Genomic DNA, 26,916 nt, shown 5'->3' with positions numbered 1-26,916 from the left:
CTTGATTTTATACTTGGAGTACTGATTTGAAAACTTTGGCTTCAGAGTTGAAGTCCTGCCTGAATCAGGGTATGTTCGTTTTAACGATGTGTTACATCAGCAGCTTGCTATAAATTTACTCTTATTTTTATTACAACCTACACCCTTCTTAAACTGAAACTTGTATGACACTAAAAACAGCAACAAAAGGCTTACTCACTTGGATTTAAAGAGTGAAGGCAATGTGTGCAGGTGAAGTTGAAGAACCTCTCGAGACAAATATCTGATGTGGTGATTATATGCTTGGGTAGAGTGTCTTGTTACTCTTAGCTGCTGTCCATAATGAGACAGTTCCACTCCCTTTTGAAGCACAGTGTTAAAGATATGAGTGTAAAGTTGCCATTTAACCACAGCATTGCCTTTTTGGATTAGGTAACATATATGGCTGGCAACTTGCAAACTCAGTTGTGTGTCTTCAATGAAAAGAAGATCTTGGTAAGCTTCCAAGGCCTCCCAAGTCCACATAATGTCTCTGGACCTTCCGTTTGGTAAGATACCATCTGATTGGAATTTGGGATTGGAAAGACTGGATGAAGAACCAGTTTCTAGTAAATTTCCTTGTAGAACCTCAGCAATATCAGGTGTCTGACTACTATCAATAGTGCAAATATTACAGCTTGCATGTTTCATTTTCTCTGATACCTCTCCACCCCCAAGCTGTTCAAGGATAAATTTACTCAGAATATTTAAGATGTGCAGTTGACAGCTTTTTAAAGTTTGTGACTTCATGGCATAAAGCATGGGGACAATGACAGATCTTGGATCCATGCAACAGCAGATTCCCACAGAGTGCACACCTGATAAAATTTGCACACAAGTGCTGCTTAAGTTAATTTCTTGCAGCAAACGCAGACACTGGTGAGCACACAGTGCAATACAGCAGCAGCGACTGGGATAGCAAATTTCACCATCTAATGCTACATCGAAAGGATTGTTGGACTGCTGATATTTGAATACTGCAACAGGGAGACCTGACAGATCTCTGTGGTGGTGCATAAACTGAGAGTATTCACATCGCCTGTGCCTCTTACGTGTACAAACAGATTGGTGGAGTTGTTCTGATTTTACTTTCTTGACAATGCTGATTATTTTCATGACATTACCAATCAGCGATTTGATATGTTCTGCTGCCTCTTTAGACTGGGGATCACCTTTTGTAATTAACACTTCCATCTTCAGCACTGTACTTTCAAACAGTTCAAAGCCATGATGCCGCGTAAACTCGTGGACGAGGTCCATGGCTTGACTGAAGAAGAAAGGATTAGTGGAAGCTGACTGCAAGGTACAGATTAGAATTTGCAAAACTACCTCAAGTAGCTCGGGTAGCAGAAGTATTTTGTGATGAGAAGATGACAAAGAAATATCTTTGCTGAGCTCCTGCAGTGTCTTCTTTGGCTGTAGAACAAAAGGATCCAGGCGCTTTTCAATACAATTCTTAATCTTCAATGTTGCCCTCAGCAAGTCTACAATATTTCTTCTAAGCGTATCTGGAATGTTACTTCTATAATTTATTTCAACTGACATCAGGTGTAATACAGTCCGTAGAAGCATTCTTTGAACCAGGGCTGCTGGTTCTGTTGTCCATCCCATAGCGACTTCCTCAGCTTCAGATTTATTACTATTGCAGCAATCCCCAAATCCTGCCAAAAATTCTGTTAATGTGGGAACTACACTAGCTGCTAAAGCTGGATTGTGATTTAAGGCCATATCAAACTTGCAAACTTTTTCTAACAGAGACAATAAAATGTGACAAAGATCAAATGGAGTATTAGCTACTCGACTTAAAACAGTTGACTCCATGTCTACTTCTTCCAAAACAGTAGCACTTTCTGAACTTAGGTTATCGTGTACTACTTCACTGACTCTCAAGGATGGAAGCAGAGAGCCCATGGGGGAGCTATAGTCCTCTCTTGATTGACGGGTTATAAAAGGCTGTAAAATCTGCTGCCGTCTTTGTCTGATCATGACTGAACTGTCATCACCTGAACCAGAGTCAGAATCAGATGTAGAAAGTGGGACTTTCCTTGCATCCCTCAGAGTGTAGCACTGCGCACTTCTGCGCTGTCGCCTTGTCTTCCAGTTGCTGGTGCTGCATCTTGATGGTACCTGAGCATATAAAACCAAGTTTCCATCTGGTGTGTGACCTGTTTTTTCCTGAGGTTTAGATGCAGAATATTTGGTCTCTTTGGTACACAAAAGATCTTCGAGTGCAGATAGATTATAATCTACAAAGCAAAATAAAGAAAAGTTATAGCACAAAATACTTTAACATGTAGATATCAAGAGAAAATATTAGCATAAAACAAACAGGTGGGTCATAAAGAGATCTTTTGGCACACCGGCCTTCATAAATTGAAGTACTGAGTACAGGAGTTGGGATGCAATGTTGAAGTTGCTAAAATCAAATTTGGAATATTGTTTGCAGTGCTGATCAGTTACCTACAGGAAAGGTTGAATAGGTTCAGACTTTATTCCCTGGCACGTAGGAGAGTAAGGGGAGATTTGACAGAGGTATACAAAATTATGAGGATTATAGATAGAGTTAATGCAAACAGGTTTTTTTCCACTAAGGTTGAATGAGATTAGAACTATATAGGTGATAGGTTATATTTATGGGGAACATCTTCACTCAGGGTGTTGTGGAACAAGCTGCCAGCAGAAGTAGTAGATACGAGTTGGACTGCAACACTTGAGAGAAGTTTGGATAAGTACATGAATGGGAGGGGCATAGAGGGCTATGGTCCAGATGTGGGTTGATGGGATTACACAAGACAACTGTTTGGCATGGACTAGATGGGTTAAAGGGCCTGTTTCTGAACTGTAGTGGTCTATGACTATAACCAATGGATCAGAAACAAGGCAACTTTGGATATAATTATACAATTCCATAAATTATTGATATTCACTCTGCAAGCAGCCATGACTATACCTTACAAGATAACAACAATTAGTTATATTCATTGCCAAATGCTTTTACATAACAGTAGTAATGAGAAATTTTTGAGCTGTAGGCAGGTTCCTTTTCTTTGGCGTCCATCATCAAACATTTATTTTGTGGGTATAGTTGTGCTGATGTTCATCAGTTCCCCTCTTCGCTGAAACAGTATTTACTGTGTCCGTGATAAAACTCTATTGCAGTAGTCTTACCTTTAGCGAAAGCCACTGATCTTTTATTTATAACTCTGTACGATATTTTAATATTATGTTTGACGCATTATTTTGATTTATGGACTTCCTTATTAACAAAATGGTTGGATGATGCATTTTTCAGAAACATCTGAAAGTCAGTCTTGAAAAATAATACTGCGACTTATATGAGCAAGCAGAACAGTTGTGAAGTGCAAAGCAAGATAGAGAGAATGACCAAATGATCTATTTTCTTTCTCCACTTACCACCCCTATTCGCGTCTTTATATTAGCTATCACTAGCTCCCACTCCAAGGCCTAATGCAGGATTTGGTTCTGAAATGTCAATAATTCCTTTCAACCCCCCCCCCCCACCCGCCCAACACACACACACACACACACACACACACACTCACTCACTCTGCTCAAACTGCCGTGTTCCCCCGATAGATAGCTCTTTCCCAGTAATGTTTAATGTCAGAGGAAGGTTAACCAAAGCATTGCTATGACTTGGAAAATTTGTGATTTTCTTCAAAGGGTGCAGCTGTATTTTTAACAACTATCAATTGATGTTTCATTTTGTGACAACTTCTCTGATCCGCTGTCAATCCCATGGTTAAATGGTTACCTTCACCTACCCAGACCCCAGATCATTGAATTATCTACAATGTTTCTTCAGCTGCCTCTCCTCCTTCACAAGGCTTAGAAAAAGCCATTTCTTTGAGCAGGCTGGACAATGTTATGTGCTCTTCTTTTTCTCAATACGCAAATATTTCTATTTGTCCCTTTTTTAAGGACAGTACAGAGTATTGTTCCATCGTGAAGTTGCCATGTAGGAACGTAGAACAATACAGCACGGGAACAAGCCCTTCAGCCCACAATGCTGTGCCGAACCAATTAAATTAGTAATCAAACAGTGAAATAAACTAATTCGTTCTGCTTACATGATGACCATATCCTTCACATTAATATGCCAATCTAAAGGTATCTTTAAAATTCCAAATCTCTCTACCCCTACCACCACCCCAGGCAGTACATTCCAGGCACCCACCACTCTTTGTAAAAAAAAAAAATTTGCCCCTCACATTTCCGTTGAATTTACCCCCTCTCACCTTAATGCATGCTGTCTGGTTTTGCACATTTCAACTGTGGGAAACTGATATTGTCTGTCTACTCTAACTATGCCACCCATAATCCTATAAACCTCTATCAGATCACCTCTCAGCCTCCACCACTCCAGAGAGAAAAAACATGCTTAGCCAACCACTCCTTACAGCACATGCCCTCTAATCCAGGAAGTATCCTGGTAAACCTATTCTGCACCCTCTCCAAAGCTTCTGATATCCTTCCTAGATTGGGGTGACCAGAACTGTATGCAATACGCCAAATGCAGCCTAACAGGAGTTTTCATAAAGCTGCCACATAACTTCCTGACTTTTGAACTCAATGTTCACTAAATTGCATAGATTAAAAAAGGAATTTACAGAGTACCACATAGAAAGTCAGATGGCATTCAAACATTTAAAAAAGAACATCCAGAGCAGAAAAACACCTTCAGTTTTTGTCTTCAAACATTTTACGCCTGCTCAACGTTAACAACTTATTAATGTCAGTGGTCAATGTTGCTGATCATAAGGCCCTACAAGGATTAGATCAAACGGTCAAATAAACATAATATAAAGAATGAATTAGAACAAGAGTTGACAAGGAAATTAGAGATGTCCAAAAGATATCAATGGAAGTCCAATAGATATCTATTAGGACATATTCAGACTCCCCAGCTACTTCCTGGAGAACCTAAATGCTTGATTATGATCATTCATTTGCCCAAGATTAGGAAAATTATACAAGACCAAATAAAATAGATGGGTCTTCACATTTGAAAATAAATAGTCATTGATTCACTATTGCTATATTTAAGGCCTGGAACTCCCTACTCAACATTGTATCTCCGCAAAAAGGACTCCAGTGATTCAAGGTGCTTACCAAAGCACTCAAAACAATTGTTTGTTAGTTAAGCCCATCACCCCTACTGGGGCATAGGCTGTCAAAAGAAGTTCGATCCTGTGCCAGTCTTTAAAGATGTTCCCAGTTGTAGCCTTTCTTCTTGGTGTCAGCTTCAAGGCTGCATTTCCAGGTGTTCTTTGGCCACCCTCTCTTCCGCATTCCCTGGGGATTCCACATTAGTGCTTCTATATTCCACGTTCCAATAGTGACGGGCCTTGGATGATAGATGGTTGATCAGCCCCTTGGCTTCCAGTACAGGACTTTACACATCTTCAAGCAAAGATTCTCTTCCAGGGCTGAGGTCTTTGGAGATTTCTTTTGCTCTAGTTTTTACAACATGGGTTGCTAATCCCATCCCCAACCCTTCTCCTTTCATAGAATCACAGAACACTACAGCACTGAAACAGGCAATTCAGCCCATCTAGTCCAAGTCAAACTATTAATCTGCTTAGTCCCATCAATTTGCACCTGGACCGTAGCTCTCCATACCCTTTCCTCTCTTACTTATCAAGAACCTATCAACTTCCACTTTAAATATACCCAATCACTAGGCCTCCACAGCCATCTGTGACAATAAATTTCACATTCATCACCCTCTGGCTAAAGAAATTCCACACAGATCAAGGACAATACATTTTAGACTGGCTGAAGTACTCCAATCTATGAACTAGATTTTTTTTTAGATTATGAAGACACGTAGTCCTCTTTTATTTTCATTTAGTAATGCATGCATTAAGAAATAATACAATATTTTCTCTGGTGTGATATCACAAAACACAGGACAGACCAAGACTGAAAAAACTGACAAAACCACATAATTATAACATATAGTTACAACAGTGCAACAATACCATAACTTGATGAAGAAGTCCATGAGCACAGTCAAGTTCAAAGTCTCTCAAATGTCCCACATCTCACGCAGATGGGAGAAGGAAGAAAAACTCTCCCTGCCATGCTGACCACAATCCGACTCTGAGTCATCCAAAAACTTCGAGCTCTGATCAGCTCTCTGACACCGAGTACTGTGCGCCATCTCTGTCCGAATGATTCGACCTCCTTCTCGGTCACCAAAAGCAGGCAAGGCTGGGGATTTTGAGGCCTACCCTCCGAGAGATTCCCAACCACGCAGTAACAACAGCAGCAAATGAGCGTTTCAGAAATTTCTCCAGATATTCCTCTGTGCTTTCACATCCATTCTCCATCAATAATTAATAAAAAAAATACAGAAGAATTTACAATAACTCTCAAGGTAATTGCTGAATATTTACTGCATACCCAGTTGAAAGTAACTTCGAACACAAAGTAACTTCATAGTTTTAATCATATCATAGTCTTGCTGACAACTAATAAGAATCACTCAGTCTGCGTGATTAAGATGATTTCACATTCAAGAGATGAATTTCACACTGCCAAATCAAAACTTAAAAAAATGGAACATTCAAACATAGATATTACAAACTGATTGATTATCCATTAAGTAGTTTGCTATGTTAAGTTTTCCATGCATCTCGTCATTTATTTGGGCAGAGCAAACAGAAGCAATGATACGAACTTACTTTTACTTCTACGAGGGGTGATTGATAAGTTTGTGGCCTAAGGTAGAAGGAGTCAATTTTAGAAAACCTAGCACATTTATTTTTCAATATAGTCCCCTCCTACATGTACACACTTAGTCCAGTGATCGTGGAGCATACTGGTCCCTTCTTTGTGGAAGTGATCCACAGTAGGAGTGATAGATAAGTTTGTGGCCTAAGGTAGAAGGAGATGAGTTATTAACTTCAAACTTCCTGCATAATCACTCAAAGAGCTGAACTGCACGTGCATGTAACGAGAGTGTTTTGGACCTCCAGGTGGTCCACAGCAGGGGTGACTGATAAGTATGTGGCCTAAGGTAGAAGGAGATAAGTTACACAGCTCTTGTTAAACACACGTGCAGTTCAACTCTTTGAGGGAAAATGCAGAAAGTTTGAAGTTTCTCCTCATCTCCTACTTTAGGCCACAAACTTATCAATCACTCCTGCTGTGGACCACTTCTGGAGGTCCAAGATGCCGACTTCTACAAAGAAGGAATCTGTATGCTCCACGACCGCTGGACTAAGTGTGTCAGTGTTGGAAAAATAAATGTGCTAGGTTTTCTAAAATTGACTTCTTCTACCTTAGGCCACGAACTTAGCAATCACCCCTGGTATGTTATCAATGAAGTTATAAATTCAATTATGTTGCATATGTCAATAGAAAAACCCAGAGAGGCTATACTTCCTCTCCCAAAACTTAACTTCCATCCTTTCAATCCATTGAGAAGAATATTTTTATCCACTATTTAGCAACTTTCTGCTTTTACATAATACCACAAAGCTTCCTGCTCCTGTATCCTATCAGCCACCTAATTCTTAAGTTTCTGCAAACACGAGGAAATCTGCAGATGCTGGAATTTCAAGCAACATAGATAAAAGTTGCTGGTGAACGCAGCAGGCCAGGCAGCACCTCTAGGAAGAGGTACAGTTGACGTTTCGGGCCGAGACCCTTCGTCAGGACATAAAGTTTCTGCTTGGTTTGGAAATTTTCTGCAAATTTCTCCTAATATTTTGAAAATTTTCTGTCGACTCCAGGTTTCTAGGACTTCAACATCAACATCCACCCCAAATACCCTCTCCATCCCTCTCCTCACTTCAAAAGCAGGTAGACCAGATTCTCGCCCAGTCTCAATCACAACCCAATGGCTTCAATATTACCAATATTTCCATTATTGGTCCTTGTCCTTGATTACAACCCATTTACTCCTGCAAGTCAATCAATCTACATGTAAGCCCACTGATCTTTTGACTAAATTATTATTAAACACAACCCAGCCACATCAATTTTTAATTCTTTAAATCTCTACCTGGCAATGCTAGGAAAATGACAATCCTAGTCTTCTTTCAAAAGGAAAATTTGTTCTGTCTTATCCGCAGCAAAAGATTTAATCTAAACTATAAAAAGGCATTCTGATAACGTGCAAAATTCTAAACGCTTAATTAAGATCATGATTTGCCCAAGATTGTGAAGGTGATACAAGACCAAATAAAATAGATGAGCCTTTATAAATGGAAACCAAAATTCAGCTTGTATGTCCAAGCAACATTCAGCATCTCTAGAAACAAAATTATTTTGAACAGATTGCATCCTTTAGTGGAACAGGACTGAATGTTAAAAGAACAATTTGGTTACAGCAATTTTGAACAGCAATTGATTTCTCTCTGAAAGTTTGCCATCTAAACTGATGATCAGAAAACTGTGAAAAGTAGACAAAGAAAGAAATACCAAGACTAAAATTGAAAGCTGTTGTTATAGATCCTGAAATTATTTTTGAGATATTGCATGCAGACTTATATTTTCTTTAGCTTTGAATTCCATTTCACGCTCAGTATCAGGATTTTGCCAAAGTCTTTAGTGGTAAAATCCTGGTACAGGGAAGGCATTCCCAACACGTCATTTTTAAAAGAACACATCTGGTACTGTCAGAAATATTGTTAGCAAAAAAAGTATTTGCAGTTGGAGCTCAGAATGGCACTGACATAAATATATTCTCTTTTTGTTAGTACAACCAACAAAAAGAAAAACAATACTAAGAACAATTTAAACCTATCACGTTAAGTAGCCAAATGTATATTGTTCAAAGAGTATTTTAGTCTACAACGCGATCATACATTTGTATAATTGGATAATTCACTGCTACATCTGATATTTCTCAAGATGGAGAGAATTTTAAATTCCTGACTAGTTATGCAGCACAAATTAGTTTAGATGATTAGAAGATTATCTTAAGAGTCAAATTTGTTCAGGAAAATTCAGGTTGCCTTCCAAGCTTACTGACTCACAGGAATTCTAATGGCAAACTGCAAAACTGAAACAGAAGGACATGGGATAGCACCAAGAACCTTGAATCCCTTGCTCAGAAGCATGTAGAAACCCAGTGAAAACAACAGAAGACATCCACTAACCCTCTGTTTGCCATCAATCATGTCTACCCCATGTACAGAGAGCCTGTAAGGTGCACAACGACCACAGAACCAGAGTTAAAGTTATCCTCATTCTTGATGCACTGTCCAAATATAGCAGATAAGAAAAATAAGAAAATAAGAAAAAAATAGGAAAAACTAGTCTCAGTGAATTATGCTAATTGTGTTGTATGGTAACCCAGGAAATAACCCAATAACCTTTGCTCTTGTTAGTTGCAGTGTTGTTACTGAATGAAACCTATATGGAAATAAGGATCTATATTAGCTGTATGATCGCATTTGCAATTCCATGCCAATGGGCAAAAGCACTTCAACTGCAGTTGTTTATGAAAATGTTGAAAAAGAGGCCTTGCAAATCTGAAGAAAATAAATTTCTGGGATCAAATGCAGCACAAAAGGTAGAAACAAAATGCAGAAAATGCTGTAAACAGGTCAGGCATCACTTATGGAAAGAGAAGAGTTAATACTTCAAAGTGGAGACGCCCTCGCCAGACTTGCACTCTGTATGCTTTTCAAGCCTCAGCGTCCCAAGCACAGTATAGCCACACAAGGACTGCAGCAATGTAGAAAACACTGATGCCAAATTCACCACTATTTAATAATCAGTTAACAACTTTCAGTCATAATCCATGAGAGAAAAATATTAAGCAGAACACAAAGGATGTATCCTCTGCTCTTCGTCACACCGGAATGATGAAAACATTTTGCTCATTGTGTGCTCTGATTTCATCAGTGTCAAAGAAACAAGACAAACTTTAAGAGACAAGACTCAGAATTTAGTGAAGCCACATTTAGTGCAACAAGGCAGAAAGTTGATTTTTTAAAAATTCCTTAGCTTTGATCTGCGTTTCAAAGTGGGATGATTGATTTATTGGGTAGGATACATTCACCTTTCTTTGTGGTACATTAACCACCAAAGTGAATTATGCAACAAAACTTCAGGCATCAATTATTTCATTCTACAAATCAGCCACCTGAAATATCCAGTTTCATCAAAAATTTGATTGGGTAGGAGGAGTGGGAGGAGGAGATGGGAGCAATCTCACAACTTGAATCACAAGGTTGTTCACTCAAACCCACTCAAGAGAGTTCAGTACATCATTGAGATGAACACTCCCAGAATAATGCCAGAAGATCTGTTGTTCAGTTGAGACATCAGTTGTCCATGCTCTCAAGTAAACACGAAAGAGTCCATGGAATCATGCAAAAACATCTGAGTTCATCCATATTCCTGAAAAAAATCTCTGAAAGAATACAGCAAAAGATTGCATGTTAATTATAAACAAGAGAAAACCTGCAGATGCTGGAAATCCAAATAATGCACACAAAATGCTGGAGGAACTCAGTAGGCCAGGCAGCATCTATGGAAAAGAGTAAACGGTTGACGTTTTGAGCTAAACCCTGTCTTGGCCTGAAACATCAACTGTTTACTTTTTACCATCGATGCTGAATTTCTCCAGCATTTTGTGTGTGTTACCTGTTAATTATAGATTACTTATGTGTAGGTAGTTACTATGCAAAAGCTAACGGCAACATTTTCTTAAAATACTGACAACAATGAAGTGCTTATGAAATGTTTTTGGATGTTTTAAAGCTGTAGTAGAGACTATTTAAATGCAAGTTTACATTTTGTAATTACACATTTCTAGCATATAGGAGCTCATCCAGTAAAACCATAAACAAAGGAATAGAATTAGGCCATCTGGTCCATGAAATCTGCTCTACCATTCACCATGGCTGACTTTCCTGCCTTCTCCTCATAACCTTTGACACCCTTACTAATCAAGAACGTATTGAGCTCCACTTTAAGTATACCCAATTACTTGGCCTTCAAAGCTGCCTGTGGCAATTAATTCCACAGATTCACAATGCTCTGGCTAAAGAAGTTCCTTCTCATCTCTGTTCTGCAGGGACTTCCTTTTATTCAGAGGCTGCACCCTCAGGTACTAGAACATCTTCTCCATATCCACTATCTGGACCTTTCAATATCAATAGGTTTCAATCAGATCCTCCCTCTTCTTCTAAACTCCAGCAAATACATGCCCAGAGCCAAATACTCCTCGTATGTTAACCCTTTCATTCCCAGTAGCACTCCTATGAACATCCTCTGCACCCTATTGCAGCTCAAAACTGTGCACAATACTCCAAGTGCGATCTGACAAATGCCTTATAAAGCCTCAGCATTACATCCTTACCTTTACATTCTAGTCATCTCAAAATGAATGCTAACATTGATGATATAATACATAATTGATAATTTTTCTGAATAATTTATATCTTGCAATATGCTTATTTGGCTTTTAGGATGAACCACATGTCCAGTCTGGTTTCTGCTGATAAAGGCCATACTAAACCACGTCATAGAGCCCTTGACATTTATTGCAATGTATATGCACTGAGTCAATGGAGAAGACAGACCATACCATTTTCAGAACGTACAGCAATAATAAAAGAAATTATTATTCATTCTTTCATATAGATCATGTATTTCCAGATGAATAATTTATTCCTAAACAATTTAAGAAGCTGCCTAGATTACAACATGAAAATGACGATTCAGGTTTCAACACATCGTTTCTGATATGCCAAGTAACTGAGAAACTCACTTAATGTCCAAATATAGAACAACACATCCAAAATTCTTACATACTGCTGTGAAAATCGCTTAGAAACAGAAGAAAAGCAGATTTGGAAATACAACTTTAACAGAGCAAGTCTGTTCCACTTTTAAGACTCATCTTTAAGGGGATAAAAAGCATGATTATTGGCCAGAAAACAACTTTTCAAGGCCATTTTTTTCTGTAGAGTAGCCATAATAAACATCAATTGCAGAAAACAATCAATAAGGTCCATAGCTGAGTAATATGCTAACAAGCTACGATGAAATTAAAGCAGAGACTATTTTGTTCTCTGTCATTGGCAGACATGGTCATGTCATCAGGAGCTATATTGCCATAACTACCATGGGGTTAATTTTGACTAGGTTGCCTCTGTCCAAGTTAGGGATGTGGATATTAATGTAATTGTATCATCACCATCTCAATTAAAATTAATTAACTTGGCAGAGACCAGAACTTCAGAAAATATCATATGCTGTATTTATTGCAATGCTTTACTTGAAGCTTATAATTATGCATTTTAATAAAAATAAAAAAGTTATTTAAGTATTTGTTTGTCTTAAGGAAGGTTTAAATTTATTCACATTAACGTGACTAGTATTAATTAATGCTGTCATTTCAGTGAGTAAAATTAAAAGTGAAACCGAGATGAGAAACAGCAGCAAAAAAAAAAGTAGGAACACCTGATTATCAACTTTGCTCACCCTCTCATGCAGGACTAAAAACATATTGACCAACTCAGAGGCATTTCAAAATTCAAAGCTCAAAGTAAATTATATATATTACCATATACTTTCATAAGATTCGATTTGTTGCAGGCATTCACAGTAGAATAAAGGAAAACAACAGAATCGATGAAAAACTATACACAAACACCAGCAAGCTACCAATGTGCAAAAGACCAACTGTGCAAATACAGAAAAAATAATAAATAAGAAAATCAACAATACTGAGAACATGAATTGTAGAGTACTTGAAAGTGAGTCTATAAGTTGTGGAATCAGTTCAGTATTGAGGTGAGTGAAGTAATCTACTCTAATTTAGGAACCTGATGGTTGGTGGATAGTAACTATTCCTGAACCTGATGACATGGGACCCAAGGCTCCTGCACCTCCTTCCCAATGGAAGCAAGAAGAGAGGATAGCCTGAATGGTAGGGGTTCTTGATGATGGATGCTGCTTTCTTATGGCAGTGCTCCTTGCAGATGTGCTTAATGATTGGTGGGAGGGAGGGTAGTTCCTGTGAGGGACTGGGCTGTATCCACTACTTTTTGTAGGTCCTTCCGTTCATGGGCCTTAGTGTTTCCATACCAGACCATGATGTAACTAGTCAAGTATTAATATAATAAAGTAATTTTCATTGGTCCAGATAGATGAAGAGCCTTTGCCTTCAAACCAAACAAAACATATAAGATAGAACAGTACAGCACAGGAACAGGCCTTCAACCCACAATGTTGTGCTGAACTAATTAAAAAGCAAATCAAAAAACACTAATCCCTCCTACCTACACCAAGTCCATATCCCCCCATCTTCCTTACATCCATATGCTTATCCAAATGCCTCTTAAAAGCCTCCAATGTATTTGTCTCTACCACCATTTCAGGCAACACGCTCCATTCCACTATCACTCTATGCAATAAACCAAATAGGACTCAGTAATTGGGTTAAAGTGACTTATTGATAGAACATGATGGGCCAAGTTCAGCACCAATATGTCTGCCAAGGCATTTCAAACAGAACTGTATGCAAGTAATAATATGCACTTTTAAAATAAAACAGAAGTAACTGTCAAGAAGATAGAAAGAACGTACAATTACACAGCACCTTTTACGCACTCAGGTAATAGTAAAAATCCCCTACAGTCAGAGTACATTTAAAGTCCACTTCTTACAGTAATGGACGCCTTACCCAATTTAGGGACAACTAGTCTCACAAACAGCCCCAAGTAAAATGAGCAAGTGACTTGCTTTAGTGAAGATGGTTAAATATATTTTTGCCCCTACTAGAAAACTCCCCGAGCAGAAGAACACAGAACCATACAGCACACATGAATAAGCCTTTCGGCCCAACTTGTCTGTGCCAACTACAATGCCAATCCAACTAATCCCAACTGTCTGCATATGGTTGGCATCTCTCAATTCCAAAACAGTTCAAAAATACAGCACTTCTTTAGCAATTCACTGGAATTCCAGCTCTGACAATGCCCTCACACTTCCAAACTGGGCATTCAACTGACAATATTCCAACTCCGAAGCAAAATTGTTTTGAGCGTAAAACCAGTTGCAGGAAATTATGTGGTATTAATTTGAAGAGCATAGGTAGTCTTGTTTAAAATAAATGAATATTTAAAAATACTTGTTTAATTAAATTTATATAATTTAGTTTATTTTCTGGCAATTGTAATGAGGTAACTTTACAAAAGAAACATTAATCAATTGACAGAACTACATTGAGAATTTAAAAATATATAAAGACTAACTGGTTAGAATACAACAATGCAAATTCAAGGGAGGACAATGCTTTAGTTCGGCTCACTGTTCCATGGGGCGTGTTCGTCTCTGCTGATCTGAGACTACGGCCTGCAACTAGTGGACTTCTGGCTCGCTGCAGAGATGTCTGGCTCTGTAGCAGGGTTTGCTTGTCTCTGCTGGACTGAGGTTGTGGCCTGCAACACGTGGACTTCTGGATTGACTGCAGTGATTCTTAGCTTTGTGAACTTCAGTTCTGAATGCTGTTTGCTTGCTTTTATTGTTTGCATGATTTACTTTTATTCCTCTCTCTCTGCACACCGGGTGTTTGACTGTCCTCTTTGTTTGCAATGGGTTCTATTGGGTTTCTTTGTTTTGTGGCTACCTATAAGGAGACAAATCTCAAGATTGTATAAAGAAAACATACTTTATAATAAATGTACTTTGAACTTTACTGCAGGCAAGTACCAGTAAGTACAGTTTAAGTCATACACATGACTGGATGCAAGAAGAAATGTATTGCTCACCTTGATCAAAGCAACCATCGTTTGACTTGGGATGGACATTACACATGTCCTTTTTTAAGCGCTGTTCGCACCCACAAAGTCCTGGAAAAGTGTGAAGTTTTCACTGGTTACCCATGAAACTTCAAGCTTTTAGGCCTTGACTTTTCATGTTTAACCAGTGGACATTCACGTTAGGGACCATAGTATACGACTCCTTGTTTAATGTGAGTTAATTTCTTTTTATTGTAGTCCTTTCAATGGGAGTACTTTAGTTTAATCAGTTTGTTTAACTGGGCAAAACAACATCCCCATGGATCAGTTGAATAAAGTATGAACAAGCTACCACAATTAAAGTTTTTTGCCTTACACAAATGACAGGCATACAGAAATACGATAGGATTATGCAATTCACTGATATATTCAGAAATGTTCAGATATTTCGCAAAGCCAATAATGAGCAGCATACACAAAACGCTGGAGGAACTCAGCAGGACAGGCTGGGGAAATGAATAAATAGTCAATGTTTCACCCCGAGATTCTTCATCAGGACTGGGAAAAAAAGGGAAAGAAGCCAGAATAGGGTGGTGAAGAGACAAGGAGGAGTTCAAGCAAGAAGGTGGCAGGTGATAGAAGGGGGAGGGGAGTGGGTGAATTAAGTAGCTAGGAGGTGAGAGATGGAAAAAGTAAGGAACTGGAAAAGGAGGAATCTGATAGGAGAGGAGAGTGGAGAAAGGTAAAGAGGATGGGCACCAGGGAGAGGTTATGGGTAGGTGAGGAGACAATGTAAGGGGGTGGAACATGAGGTGTTGCTCCTCCAACCTGACAGCAGCCTCACCATGACAGTAAAGGAGACCATGGACACACATGCTGGATGGGAAAGGGGACTCGAATAAAAATAATTGGCCACTGGGAAATCCTGCTTTATGCAGATGGAGTGCTCGACAAAAAAGTCCCCCAATCTATTTCTGGTCTCACCAATGTAGAGGAGGCTGCATCCGGAGCACCCCAACAGATTCACAGGCAAAGTGTTGGTTGCCTCTCCTGGAAGGACTGTTGGGCCTTGAATTGAGGTAAGGAAGGAGGTGAACAGGCAGCTGTAGCACTTCTTCCGCTTGCAGGGATAAGTGGATCTCTATAGTATCCAGTATTCCCGATGCGGCCTCTTCTACATTGGTGAGACCTGACAAGAGGGGAAGACTGCTTTGTTAAGCACCTTTGCTTCATCTACAAAAACAGGATTTCGCAGGGCCCAACGATTTTAATTCCAATCCCAGCCCCATTTCAACATATCGGTCCAGGCCTTCTCTGCGGCCACAATGAGTCTCAGGTTGGACGAGCAACAACATATATTCCATCTAGCCTCCAACCTGAATTCTCCATCGACTTCTCCAACTTCCTGTAATTTTACCCCTTCCCCTTTCATCAATTCTGGCCCCCTCTTAACTTTTCTCTTCTCCTCACCTGCTTATCACTTTCCCCTGGTGTCCCTGCTCTTCCTCTTTCTTCCATGGTCCACTCTCCTATCAGATTCCTCCTTTTCCAGTCCTTTACCTTTTCCAGTCATCACTTCCCAGCTTCTCAATTCATCCCACTCCCTCACACACATGGTTTCACCGATCACCTTCAAGCTTTGTACTCCTTCCCCTCTTCCCATCTTCTTACTCTGGCTTCTTCCCCTTCCTTTCTAGTACTGATGAAGGTTCTCAGCTCAAAATGTTGGCTGCTTATGCATTTCAATAGATGTTTCCTGACCCGCTGAATTCCTCCAGCATTTTGTGTGTTTTGCTGTGGATTTTCAGCATCTACAGAATCTCGCATCAAAAAAGTATACAGTTGACTTAAGAGTACAAATAACCAGAACTATACCTCTAGTTTGTCCTTCATCCTGCATAAACATGCAAAGGTAGTGCACAAGACATAATAAATAAAAGGAAAATAACATTTAGCATGAGTACATATGTTTTTCAAGGTAGACTTAAATCTGAAACATATAGAATAAACATTATTCAGTAACAGGAAGTCTTTTGTTCCCATCTTCCATAGAATCTACAGGACTAGTGGAAAAGATATGAAGGCATATGAAGACATTTACAATGTTGTACCAAGAGAACAAAAATTATACATCCTCCTGATTTTATTTACAGGTTTCCCCCACCATCCGAAGGTACAGCGTTCCTATGAAACAGTTCGTAAGCCGAAATGTCGTAAAGCGAAGAAGCAATTACCATTTATTTATATGGGAAAATTTTGTGAGCGTTCACAGACCCAAAAATAACCTACCAAATCATGTCAAATAACACATAAAACCTAAAATAACAGTAACATATAGTAAAAGCAGGAATGATATGATAAATACATACCCTATATAAAGTAGAAATACCTTTCCACAATCATTGCCGGCACTGTTTTCCGAAGCGAAAATCTCACGCAAGCGCTCTCGGCAAAAACACTCTCTCCAGTAATCTTTAAGCTATGAAGCTGCCAAATCATACCAAATAACACGCAAAAATACACAGCCTATATAAAGTAGAAATAATGTATGTACAGTGTAGTATCACTTACTGGAACTGGGAAGACAGCACAGAGCACACTGATGATGGTGTGTTAGACTGAGTCGTCGCAGGCTGGGGTGGTGCAGTGGCCCCCACCCTCCAGGCCGCCAACCGATACATTGCCGCGAAGCATGCAGCGGTAGCCGGAAGGCACACAGCACATCTTTAAGAAAAAAGCCGAAATAAACATGCTAATTAATTAGGTGCCGTCCAACACATAATTGTCAGCCCAGATCATTTACGTGTCGGGCAGCACCTAATTAATTAGCATGTTTATTTTGGCTTTTTTCTTAAAGATGTGCTGTGTGCCTCCCAGCTACCGCTGCATTCTCCGCGAATCGGTATCTGTCCACGGCCTGGGGGTTGGGGTGGTGGGACACTGGGATGTCATCTCATCATCGTCTGTTTCCATTACAGCAGGCGGCTCATTTTCTCCTATGACTGCCCACCTTGATGTCGAAGGTCGAGGTTCGTCGTCTGCTGTGGCTGACGTGGAAGGCTTGCTTGATTGCTGAGCCTCGCGCATTTTTAGATCATACAGTTCTTTGTAAGGACTCAAACCATCTTGCAAATATCCCCTAAACCTACGTACCCTCTCAAAATTAAAGTCGTACTTTATCATTGCAGCGAAAATCTCACGCAGTTGCTTCACGTTCATTTCACTACTGCATTCGGTTTTGATTGTCATCCTTTCCTCTTCCAATTGCATCAGCTCTTCATCTATCAGTTCTTGGTCATGGGATGCCAAAACCTCTTCAACATCATCTTCATCAGCTTCCACAAGCCAAACTCTCTTAGTCCTTACTTTGTTCACCACGATCGAAACGCTTAATTATGTCTAGTTTCACACTAAGTGTAACACCCTTACGAGCTCTTTCAGGCTTTTCCAATACCTCAGAACTCATCTTGCAAACGGCTGCTCACAGGCACATGTTAAAGCAATGCCGTTCCAAATCCGGGGAAGAGCAGCTGCTCAGGGCGCGCGCTGCCTTTTTTCGCGCACTGATTTTTTATCGTGCGCTGATTTTTTTCCTAACAGTGAAAACACCTTATATTAGCGAAAACAGGGTACTAATGGAGGTCTTTCATAACAGTGAGGTTTCGTAAAGTGAACGTTCGAAAAGCGGGGTACACCTGTACTCCTTTTTCAGAAGCTGGCTGCTACTGGCAAGGCTGGCATTTTACAATGATCCTTAATTTTCTGCAAATGGTATAACTCTAACTACTGGATAGTATTTCTCGACCACCACCCCCAATGGCAGAGTGGTACAACAGATAGTGGTGCTGTCTCAAGGCTTCGTCAGCCCAAATTCAATTTTAATCTTTGGATGCCTTTCTTGTGGAGTTTGCTCATTGTCCCTGTGACTATGTACATTTCCTCCAAAATCCCCAAAGCCTGCTGGCTGGATGAGTACTTAGACCAATAAGAACATAAATAGGAGGAGATCTGGCCCCTCAAGCTGATATGGCAGTGGACTAAGCCTGACCTATCTGCCCTTTTTGAATTGAATTGAATTGACTATTTCTTACATCCTTCACATACATGAGGAGTAAAAATCTTTACATTACGTCTCCATCTAAATGTGCAATGTGCAATCATACTAATTTATAATAAATAGAACAGTCAATGTAATATGGAGTACACTCAAATCAGCGCGAGTTCATCAGTCTGATGGCCTGGTAGAAGAAGCTGCCCCGGAGCCTGTTGGTCCTGGTTTTTATGCTGCAGTACCGCTTCCCGGATGGTAACAGTTGGAATCGATTATGGTTGGGGTGACACGAGTCCCCAATATTCCTATGGGCCCTTTTTACACACCAGTCCTTGTAAATGTCCTGAATCATGAGAAGTTCACAACTACAAAAGTGCTGGGCTGTCCACACCACTCTCTGCAGAGTCCTGCGATTAAGGGAGGTACAGTTCCCATACCAAGCAGTGATGCAGCCAGTCAGAATGCTCTGAATTGTGCCCCTGTAGAAAGTTCCTAGGATTTGGGGGCCCATACCAAACTTCCTCAACCGTCTGAGGTGAAAGAGGCCGCTGGTGAGTACAGACCACGTGAGGACCCAGATCCATTGATGTCAATAGGGGTTAGCCCGTTTCCATTCCTCCTGTATTCCACAACCAACTCCTTTGTTTTTGCAACATTGAGGGAGAGGTTGTTTTCTTGATACCACTGTATCAGAGAGATAACTTCTTCCCTGTAGGCCACCTCGTTATTGTCTGAGGTAAGCTCAATCAATGTAGTGTGTTGGCAAATTTAATTAGCAGATTGGAGCTGTGGGCGGCAATACAGTCATGGGTATACAGGGAGCAAAGGAGGGGACTCAGTACGCAGCCCTGAGGGGCTCCTATATTGAGAGTCAGAGGGTTGGAGGTCAGTGAGACCACTCTTACAACCTGCTGGCGATCTGACAGGAAGTCCAGGATCTAGCTGCACAAGGCAGGGTCAAGGCCGAGGTCTCTGAGCTTCTTGTCGAGCCTGGATGGAACTATGGTGTTGAATGCTGAACTGTAGTTCAAGAACAGCATTTTCACATAAGCATCCTTCTTCTCCAGATGTACCAGGATGGTATGTAGAGCAGTGGCTACTCATCTGTCAATCAGTTGTGCCCCCCATAACCCTTAATTTCACTACTAATCAAAAATCCATCTAACTGCATCCTACATATATTTAACGAGGTAGCCTCCACTGCTTCTCCTGGCAAAAATTCAAGAGTTCCACTGCACTTTGGGAAAAGCAGTTCCTCATCTCAGTCCTAAATCTACTTCCCCAAAACTTGAGGCTACATCCATAACTCCAAGCATTCTTAAGTCTTAAGTGGCATCTTATTGAACACCTTCCAGAAATCCAAGTATACAACATCCCACTATCTGCTGTGCTTGTTATATCTTCAAACAATTCCAATAAGTCTGTCAAAAATAAGCTGCCCTTCAGGAATCTATGCTGTGTCTGTCTGATAGAACCACTTCTATCCAGAGGTCTTGCTACTTCTTCCTAACGATAACTTCAAGCATTTTTCCAATTAAAGACATTAAGCTAACTGGCTTTTAGTTGCCTGCCTTTTGTGTCATCTTTTTAAAAAAGAAAGTTGTATAACATTTGCTGCCTTTCAATATGTTGGACCTGCTGAGAATCCAAAGACTTTTTGGGTAAATTTTCACAAATACCTCTACTATAACTTCTGCCATTTCTTTCCGTACCCTAGGATACCAAGGGACTTACCTACCTTTAGGCCCACAAGTTTGCTCAGCACCATGTCTTTAGTGATATCAATTATATCAAGGACCTCCTAGTGCATCTATAACATTTCTCTTTGAAATGTTAAGACATGATTTTCATTGTGAAGACTGGCACAAAACAGTCATTTAAAAATCTTTTAAAAATGCAAACACGAGGAATTCTGCAGATGCTGGAAATTCAAGCAACACACATCAAAGTCCTGACAAAGGGTCTCAGCCTGAAACATCGACTGTACCTCCTCCTAGAGATGCTGCCTGCCTGCTGTGTTCACCAGCAACCATTTAAAAACCTTGGCTTTTTTTCTGTATTACTCAATAATAATTCCCCACTCTTTTTCTAAGGGACCCTACATTCACTTTAACAATTCTTTTCCACTTCATGCAATTATGAAGTTGTTTAACATCTGTATTTATATTTTATGCTAGTTTATTTTCATAATTTATCTTCCTTTAATCTTTATTTTATTTAGCAGTGCAGCACAGAACAGGCCCTTCTGGCCCAATGAGCCGCGCTACCCAGCAGCCCACCAATTAATCCAAGTCCAGGGTTCCCAACCTTTTTTTATGCCATGGACTCCTACCATTAACCAAGGAGTCCATAGCCCCAGGTTGGGAACTCACGCCCCAAGCCTAATGACAGGAAAATTTACAATGACCAATTAACTTACTAACTGGAGTATCTTTGAACTGTGGGAGGAAATCAGAGCACCCAGAGGAAAACCACATGCACACAGGAAGGAACATACAAACTTGATAACAGAGGACGCTGAAATTGAACTCCAACATTCAGAGCTATAATGCATCACGCTAACTTCGATGCTACTATGGCATCCCTATTTCCTTACTGCTTGCTCATGTAGGTGGATAGTAGGAGAATCAAGGAGTTAAGAGAAATCCCAATGACAGTTTCCAACAATGTATTAGTGTTCAAACTGAACAGTTAAATGCTTTAAATTCTTAATGCCATTTTGCTGATCGTTTTCTCAAATTCCACCTTGTTTCGTGTTGGGAACATTCACACCAATACCCCACCTGCCGTCCCAAAATTTCTTGCCATTATGGAAGTCAGAAGAGGGCCATTCTAGAATTGGCATATGATCTTTTGGTTTCCTTATTACAGAAGAACATCTCAATGGATCACTGTCATCCTCAAAGCTTCCCCTTGATACACACAAGGCTTGCTGACCAGCTTACTTAATCTCTCACTAAATCAATTACAAACTTAGCTCCAGGATTTAACTGTTTAGTTTGAAGGCAGAAGAGGTAAATGATGCAGATGCTCTTTGCCAAAGCATTCTGACCATAGTTTTGCATGTCCTGTTAATTTTCACTTTACACAGAATTGCACAATTTCCAAACCAACTTCAGTTTTACTTTTATACATTTCTTAATTACTCCATAGATAATCCAACTTGGGGTAGTTTTTCTCCTCATAAACATCAAACAAAACATTGTTCTCAACAACTTTATGGCCATTTTCTGAGTGCCAGCAAACATCCACTTCCAGTTACCCTTGAAGAGCCACTTATGCAGTTACATCTATTAGAAGGTGGAATCTGTTTGAGATTTTTGTTCGTAACACCTTTATTATAAATAATAGTGTACATGACAATAGATTAGCATACTCAAATGTCACAGTACCTATGGTTATTTAATATTTAGTACGGAGTTGGGACATCATATTACAGCTTCGTAAGTTGTGGGTGAGGCCATGTTTAGAATACTGGGTGCAGCTCCAGTGATCTACTACAAAATGTAATTCGCTAGAGAGTAAGCAAAAAAGAGTCACACAGATGTTACCAGAACAGAAGAGGTTAAGTTACAAGGAGAGACTGGATAGGCTGGGAGAGTTTTCCTTGGGAGTGTTGGAGGTTGAGGGGTGACCTTATCAAATTATAAACTCAAGAGAGGCATAGATAAGATGAATAGTTGAAGTATTTTCCCCAGGGTAGGCTATCGAAAACTGGAGGGTATAGTTGAAAGTGATAAGGAAAGATTTAAAAGGGACCTGTGGGGCAACTGTTTCCACCCAGAGTTTGTTGAGCAGGTGGAACAAGCTGCCAAAGGAAGTGGTAGACAGAGATAAGTACAATAATAGCATTTAAAAGGCAATCACATAGAGAGGAAAGATTTAGAGGGATCTGGGCCAAATGCAGGCAAACCAAACCAGTTTTAATGGGAATTTTGGACAGCAGTGACAAGTTGGACTGAAGGGCCTATTTCTGTGCTGTATGACTCCATGATTTGAGGTATATATACATTAACTCAGTCCAGCTTTCTTGAACAAATCATTAAATTGTATAGGCATATTCTCACATTATGCATAAGGTCAAACAATGCAATTTAAGGGCAAACTTATTTTGCATCTTCACAAAATATTGTGTCCAGTAATTATTTTGTTTGATGTGGGACCACTGAAATGTCACATTCAGTCAAACCACATCACATATTCATTCAGCATAATTGAAGTGCTTCTGTCAACCTCAGATGCAGAGATCCTAAATGGTGGCACAAATTTGGAGTGTTGTAGTTCCTCACGCATTTTCATTCTTTATTAACTTAGCCACAACATGGTCAGAAAATTATCCAACTCTACAAATCAGGTCAAAAGAGCAAACTAGTTGCAATACGATTTCTACATCTAAAAGTGAAAATAGGCGAACAATTCATTTTTCTCAACATGATCCACTCATTGCTTTAAAAGAACACATAGAGACATGTATCTTTCAGTTTCTTTACCATGTTAGGTGCAGTTTCCAAAGCTTTTCAGTGAGAAAGCTCCCTTTAAAAATCTTCAGCTATCCTTTAAATAACACACAGATCACTCAACAAAAAACTACAGAAGGGCATGTGCATAGCAGCAAAAGCAATACCACAGAAAGAAAAGGATATTTATTCAAACAAACCTGGAGCTTTCTCTTCTTGAACAGGTATCTTCCAAACCAGAGGAAGAAGCGACAGCAGTAAAGTAAGCAATTCCTCTCTGCAGGTTAGTTCCTATCAAAAACAAATGACACGATGTGAGCAAAGCTTAAGCCATATATAGAACCCTCCACCTATTTGCCTGAAAAGTTTCCAAGTGTCTGTAGAACAGGCAATACATCAGGCATATCATCCAATATTACACCTGCTTGTGAATTCTTCTAAAAATAACCAAGCAGTTCAAATCTTTCATGTTAAAAGAATTCCTCACTGTATGGTGGTAGGATTCATTAGGTGAAAATTAAAAGCGTACTTTCTGTGAAAAGATCAACTATGAAACATAGGGTAATGGCTATTTTTGGAGAAGTTCTACATTCAGCTGCAATTGCAGCCCAGTTACATCCCAATGTTAAATATTTAAGACACACGCACCCTGATACAAAGTCATAATTACACTGAACACACTTTTAATCAGCGTTCACAGATTATGGCTATCCTCTGAAGATATTGATATCAGAATTTCTTTCTATTTTACTACTTCATTGGCCACTTTATTAGCTACACATGTGCGCCTGCTCATTAATGTAAATATTTAATCATCCAATCATGTGGTAGCAACTTTTACATAAAATAATGCAGACAGGGTCAAGAGGTTCACTTGTTGTTTAAATCAAACATGAGAATGGGAAAGAAATATAATCTAAGTAACGTTGACCATGGAATGATTGCTGGTGTCAGACAGGGTGGTTTGAGCATCTCAGAAACTGCTGATCTCCTGGGATTTTCCTGCACAACAGTCTCTGGAGTTTACTGAGAATGATACGAAAAACAAAAAAAACCCAGTGTGCAGCAGATCTGTGGGCAAAAACAACTTATTAATGAGAGGCATGAGAAGAGAATGGCACACATTATAACTGTAGCATGCAGAGAACATCTCTGAATGCATTGAGCCTTGAAGCGGATGGGCTACAGCAGAAGACCACAAACATAGACTCAGTGGCCATTTTATTAGGTAGAGAAGGTAGCTAATAAAGTGGCTACATTGTGTTTATGTAACAAAGTAACCAATTAAAAATCAACAATCATTAACAGGTAAACAACAGGAATTCTGCAGATGCTGGAAATTCAAGCAACATACATCAAAGTTGCTGGTGAACGCAGCAGGCCAAGCAGCATCTATAGGAAGAGGCGCAGTCGACGTTTCAGGCCGAGACCCTTCGTCAGGACTAACATTAACAGGACTAACTCATGAGGACTCTCAATCCAGCTTTGTCATTCTGCAAGATATAGGCTGAACATCGTTACCTCATTCACTTTCCAGATTGACCCAAACACAAATGCAGCAAGACTTTTAATTACACTTTGCCCTCCTGATCATTTCCTGTACCTACAATTAACTTTGTTAAACATCTCCAGGTATTCCAAAGTCCATTCATCATAACGGTTCTTCATTATAATACGGTTGCAAGAAATAGTTTGTGAACCCTTTGCAATTGCCTGGTTTTCCGCATTAATTACTTATAAGATATGGTCTGATGTTCATCTAAGTCACAATAATAAACAAACGCAGTCTCTACTTTCTGCGAAGGTTGAGAAAAGTCTATCTCCCACCCCCTATCCTCACCATACTCTACAGCGGTTGTATTGAGAGCATCCTGAGCAGCTGCATCACTGCCTGGTTCGGAAATTGCACCATCTCAGATTGTGAGACCCCGCAGCGGATAGTGAGGTCAGCTGAGAAGATCGTCGGGGTCTCTCTTCCCGCCATTACAGACATGTACACCAGGTGAGGCGACACTTCACCTGTGAGTCGGCTAGGGTGATATACTGCGTCCGATGCTCCCAATGTGGCCTTCTATATATTGGTGAGACCTGACGCAGACCGGGAGATCGTTTTGCTGAACATCTACGCTCTGTCCGCCAGAGAAAGCAGGATCTCCCAGTGGCCACACATTTTAATTCCACATCCCATTCCCATTCTGATATGTCTATCCACGGCCTCATCTACTGTAAAGATGAAGCCACACTCAGGTTGGAAGAACAACACCTTATATTCTGTCTGGGTAGCCTCCAACCTGATGGCATGAACATTGACTTCTCTAACTTCTGCTAATGCCCCACCTCCCCCTCGTACCCCATCCGTTAATTATTTATACACACACATTCTTTCTCTCTCTCTCTCTTTTTTCTCCCTCTGTCCTTCTGACTATACCCCTTGTCCATCCCCTGGGTTTCCCCCCCTCCCCCTTTTCCTTCTCCTTGGGCCTCCTGTCCCATGATCTTCTCATATCCCTTTTGCCAATCACCTGTCCAGCTCTTGGCTCCATCCCTCTCCCTCCTGTCTTCTCCTATCTTTTTGGATCTCCCCCCTCCCCCTCCCACTTTCAAATCTCTTACTAACCCTTCCTTCCTTCAGTTAGTCCTGACTAACAGTTAGTCACGGCCCGAAATGTCGAATGTACCTCTTCCTAGAGATGCTGCCTGGCCTGCTGCGTTCACCAGCAACTTTGATGTGTGTTACACACAAACAATTCTACTTTTCATGTCTTTATTGAACACATTGCTTGATCATTCACTGTGCAGGCAGGAAAAAATGTGAACCTTTGTACTGAATAACAGGTAGAACATCAATAGCAGCAGGAACCTCACCAAACATTTCCTGTAGCTGCTGATCAGACTTGCACAATGGCAAGGAGGAAGTTAGACCATTCCTCTATACGAAACTGCTTCAGTTCATCAATATTTCTGGGATATGTTGCATGAACAGCCCTCTTCAGGTCATGCCACAGCATCTCAATTGGGTTAAGGTCTGGACTCTGACTTGGCCATTATAAAACACGATTTTTTTTCTTTTTAAACCATTCTGTGATCGATTTACTCGTGTTTCGGATCATTGTTTTGTTGCATCATCCAACCTATTAAGCTTCAGGTGATGGACCACTACCTTGACATTCTCCTGCAAAATGTCTTGATACAATTTTGAATTCATTGTTCCCTCAACAATTGTAAGCTGTCCAGGCCCTGAAGCAGCCCCAAACGATGATGCTCCTTCCACCATGCTTCACAATTAGGGTGAGGTTTTGGTGTCGGTGTGCAGTGTCCATTTTCCTCCAAACATAGCAGTGGGTATTTCTGCCAAAAAGTTTAACTTCTGTCTCATCTGTTCACAAAACGTTGTCACAGAAGCATTCTGAAACATCTAGGTGATATTTTGCAAACTTAAGGTGTATAGTAATTTTTTTTCGGGGAGAGCATTGGTTTCCTCCGTGGTGCCTTACCATGAACACCATTCTTGTTCAGTGTTTTTCTTATAGAGGACATGTGAAAAGGCTCCTTTCATTCCTCTTTGCCTCCAGCCAATCAGAGTACACAACATCAACTGATCCTCCTTTGTCTATCCTGCTTGTTATATCTTCAAAGAATGCCAACAGTTTTGTCA

General features: G+C 40.1%; 1 protein-coding gene across 2 annotated transcripts in view; it reads right to left on the bottom strand.

Moving 5' to 3' along the window:
* lyst (lysosomal trafficking regulator) overlaps positions 1-26,916 on the bottom strand; it is a 297,915-nt gene that overhangs the window by 165,037 nt on the left and 105,962 nt on the right. For both annotated transcript variants that reach the window (XM_063039530.1, XM_063039526.1), the window contains 2 exons: positions 23,462-23,552; positions 200-2,264 (listed from right to left, as the gene is read on the bottom strand). In XM_063039530.1, coding sequence (XP_062895600.1) covers positions 200-2,264; positions 23,462-23,552 — 2,156 coding nt within the window. The remainder of the gene's footprint in view (positions 1-199; positions 2,265-23,461; positions 23,553-26,916) is intronic.

The sequence above is a fragment of the Mobula hypostoma genome, chromosome 2 (assembly GCF_963921235.1).
Source record: "Mobula hypostoma chromosome 2, sMobHyp1.1, whole genome shotgun sequence".
NCBI lineage: Eukaryota > Metazoa > Chordata > Chondrichthyes > Myliobatiformes > Myliobatidae > Mobula > Mobula hypostoma.
This window is presented reverse-complemented; position numbering and strand designations above follow the sequence as displayed.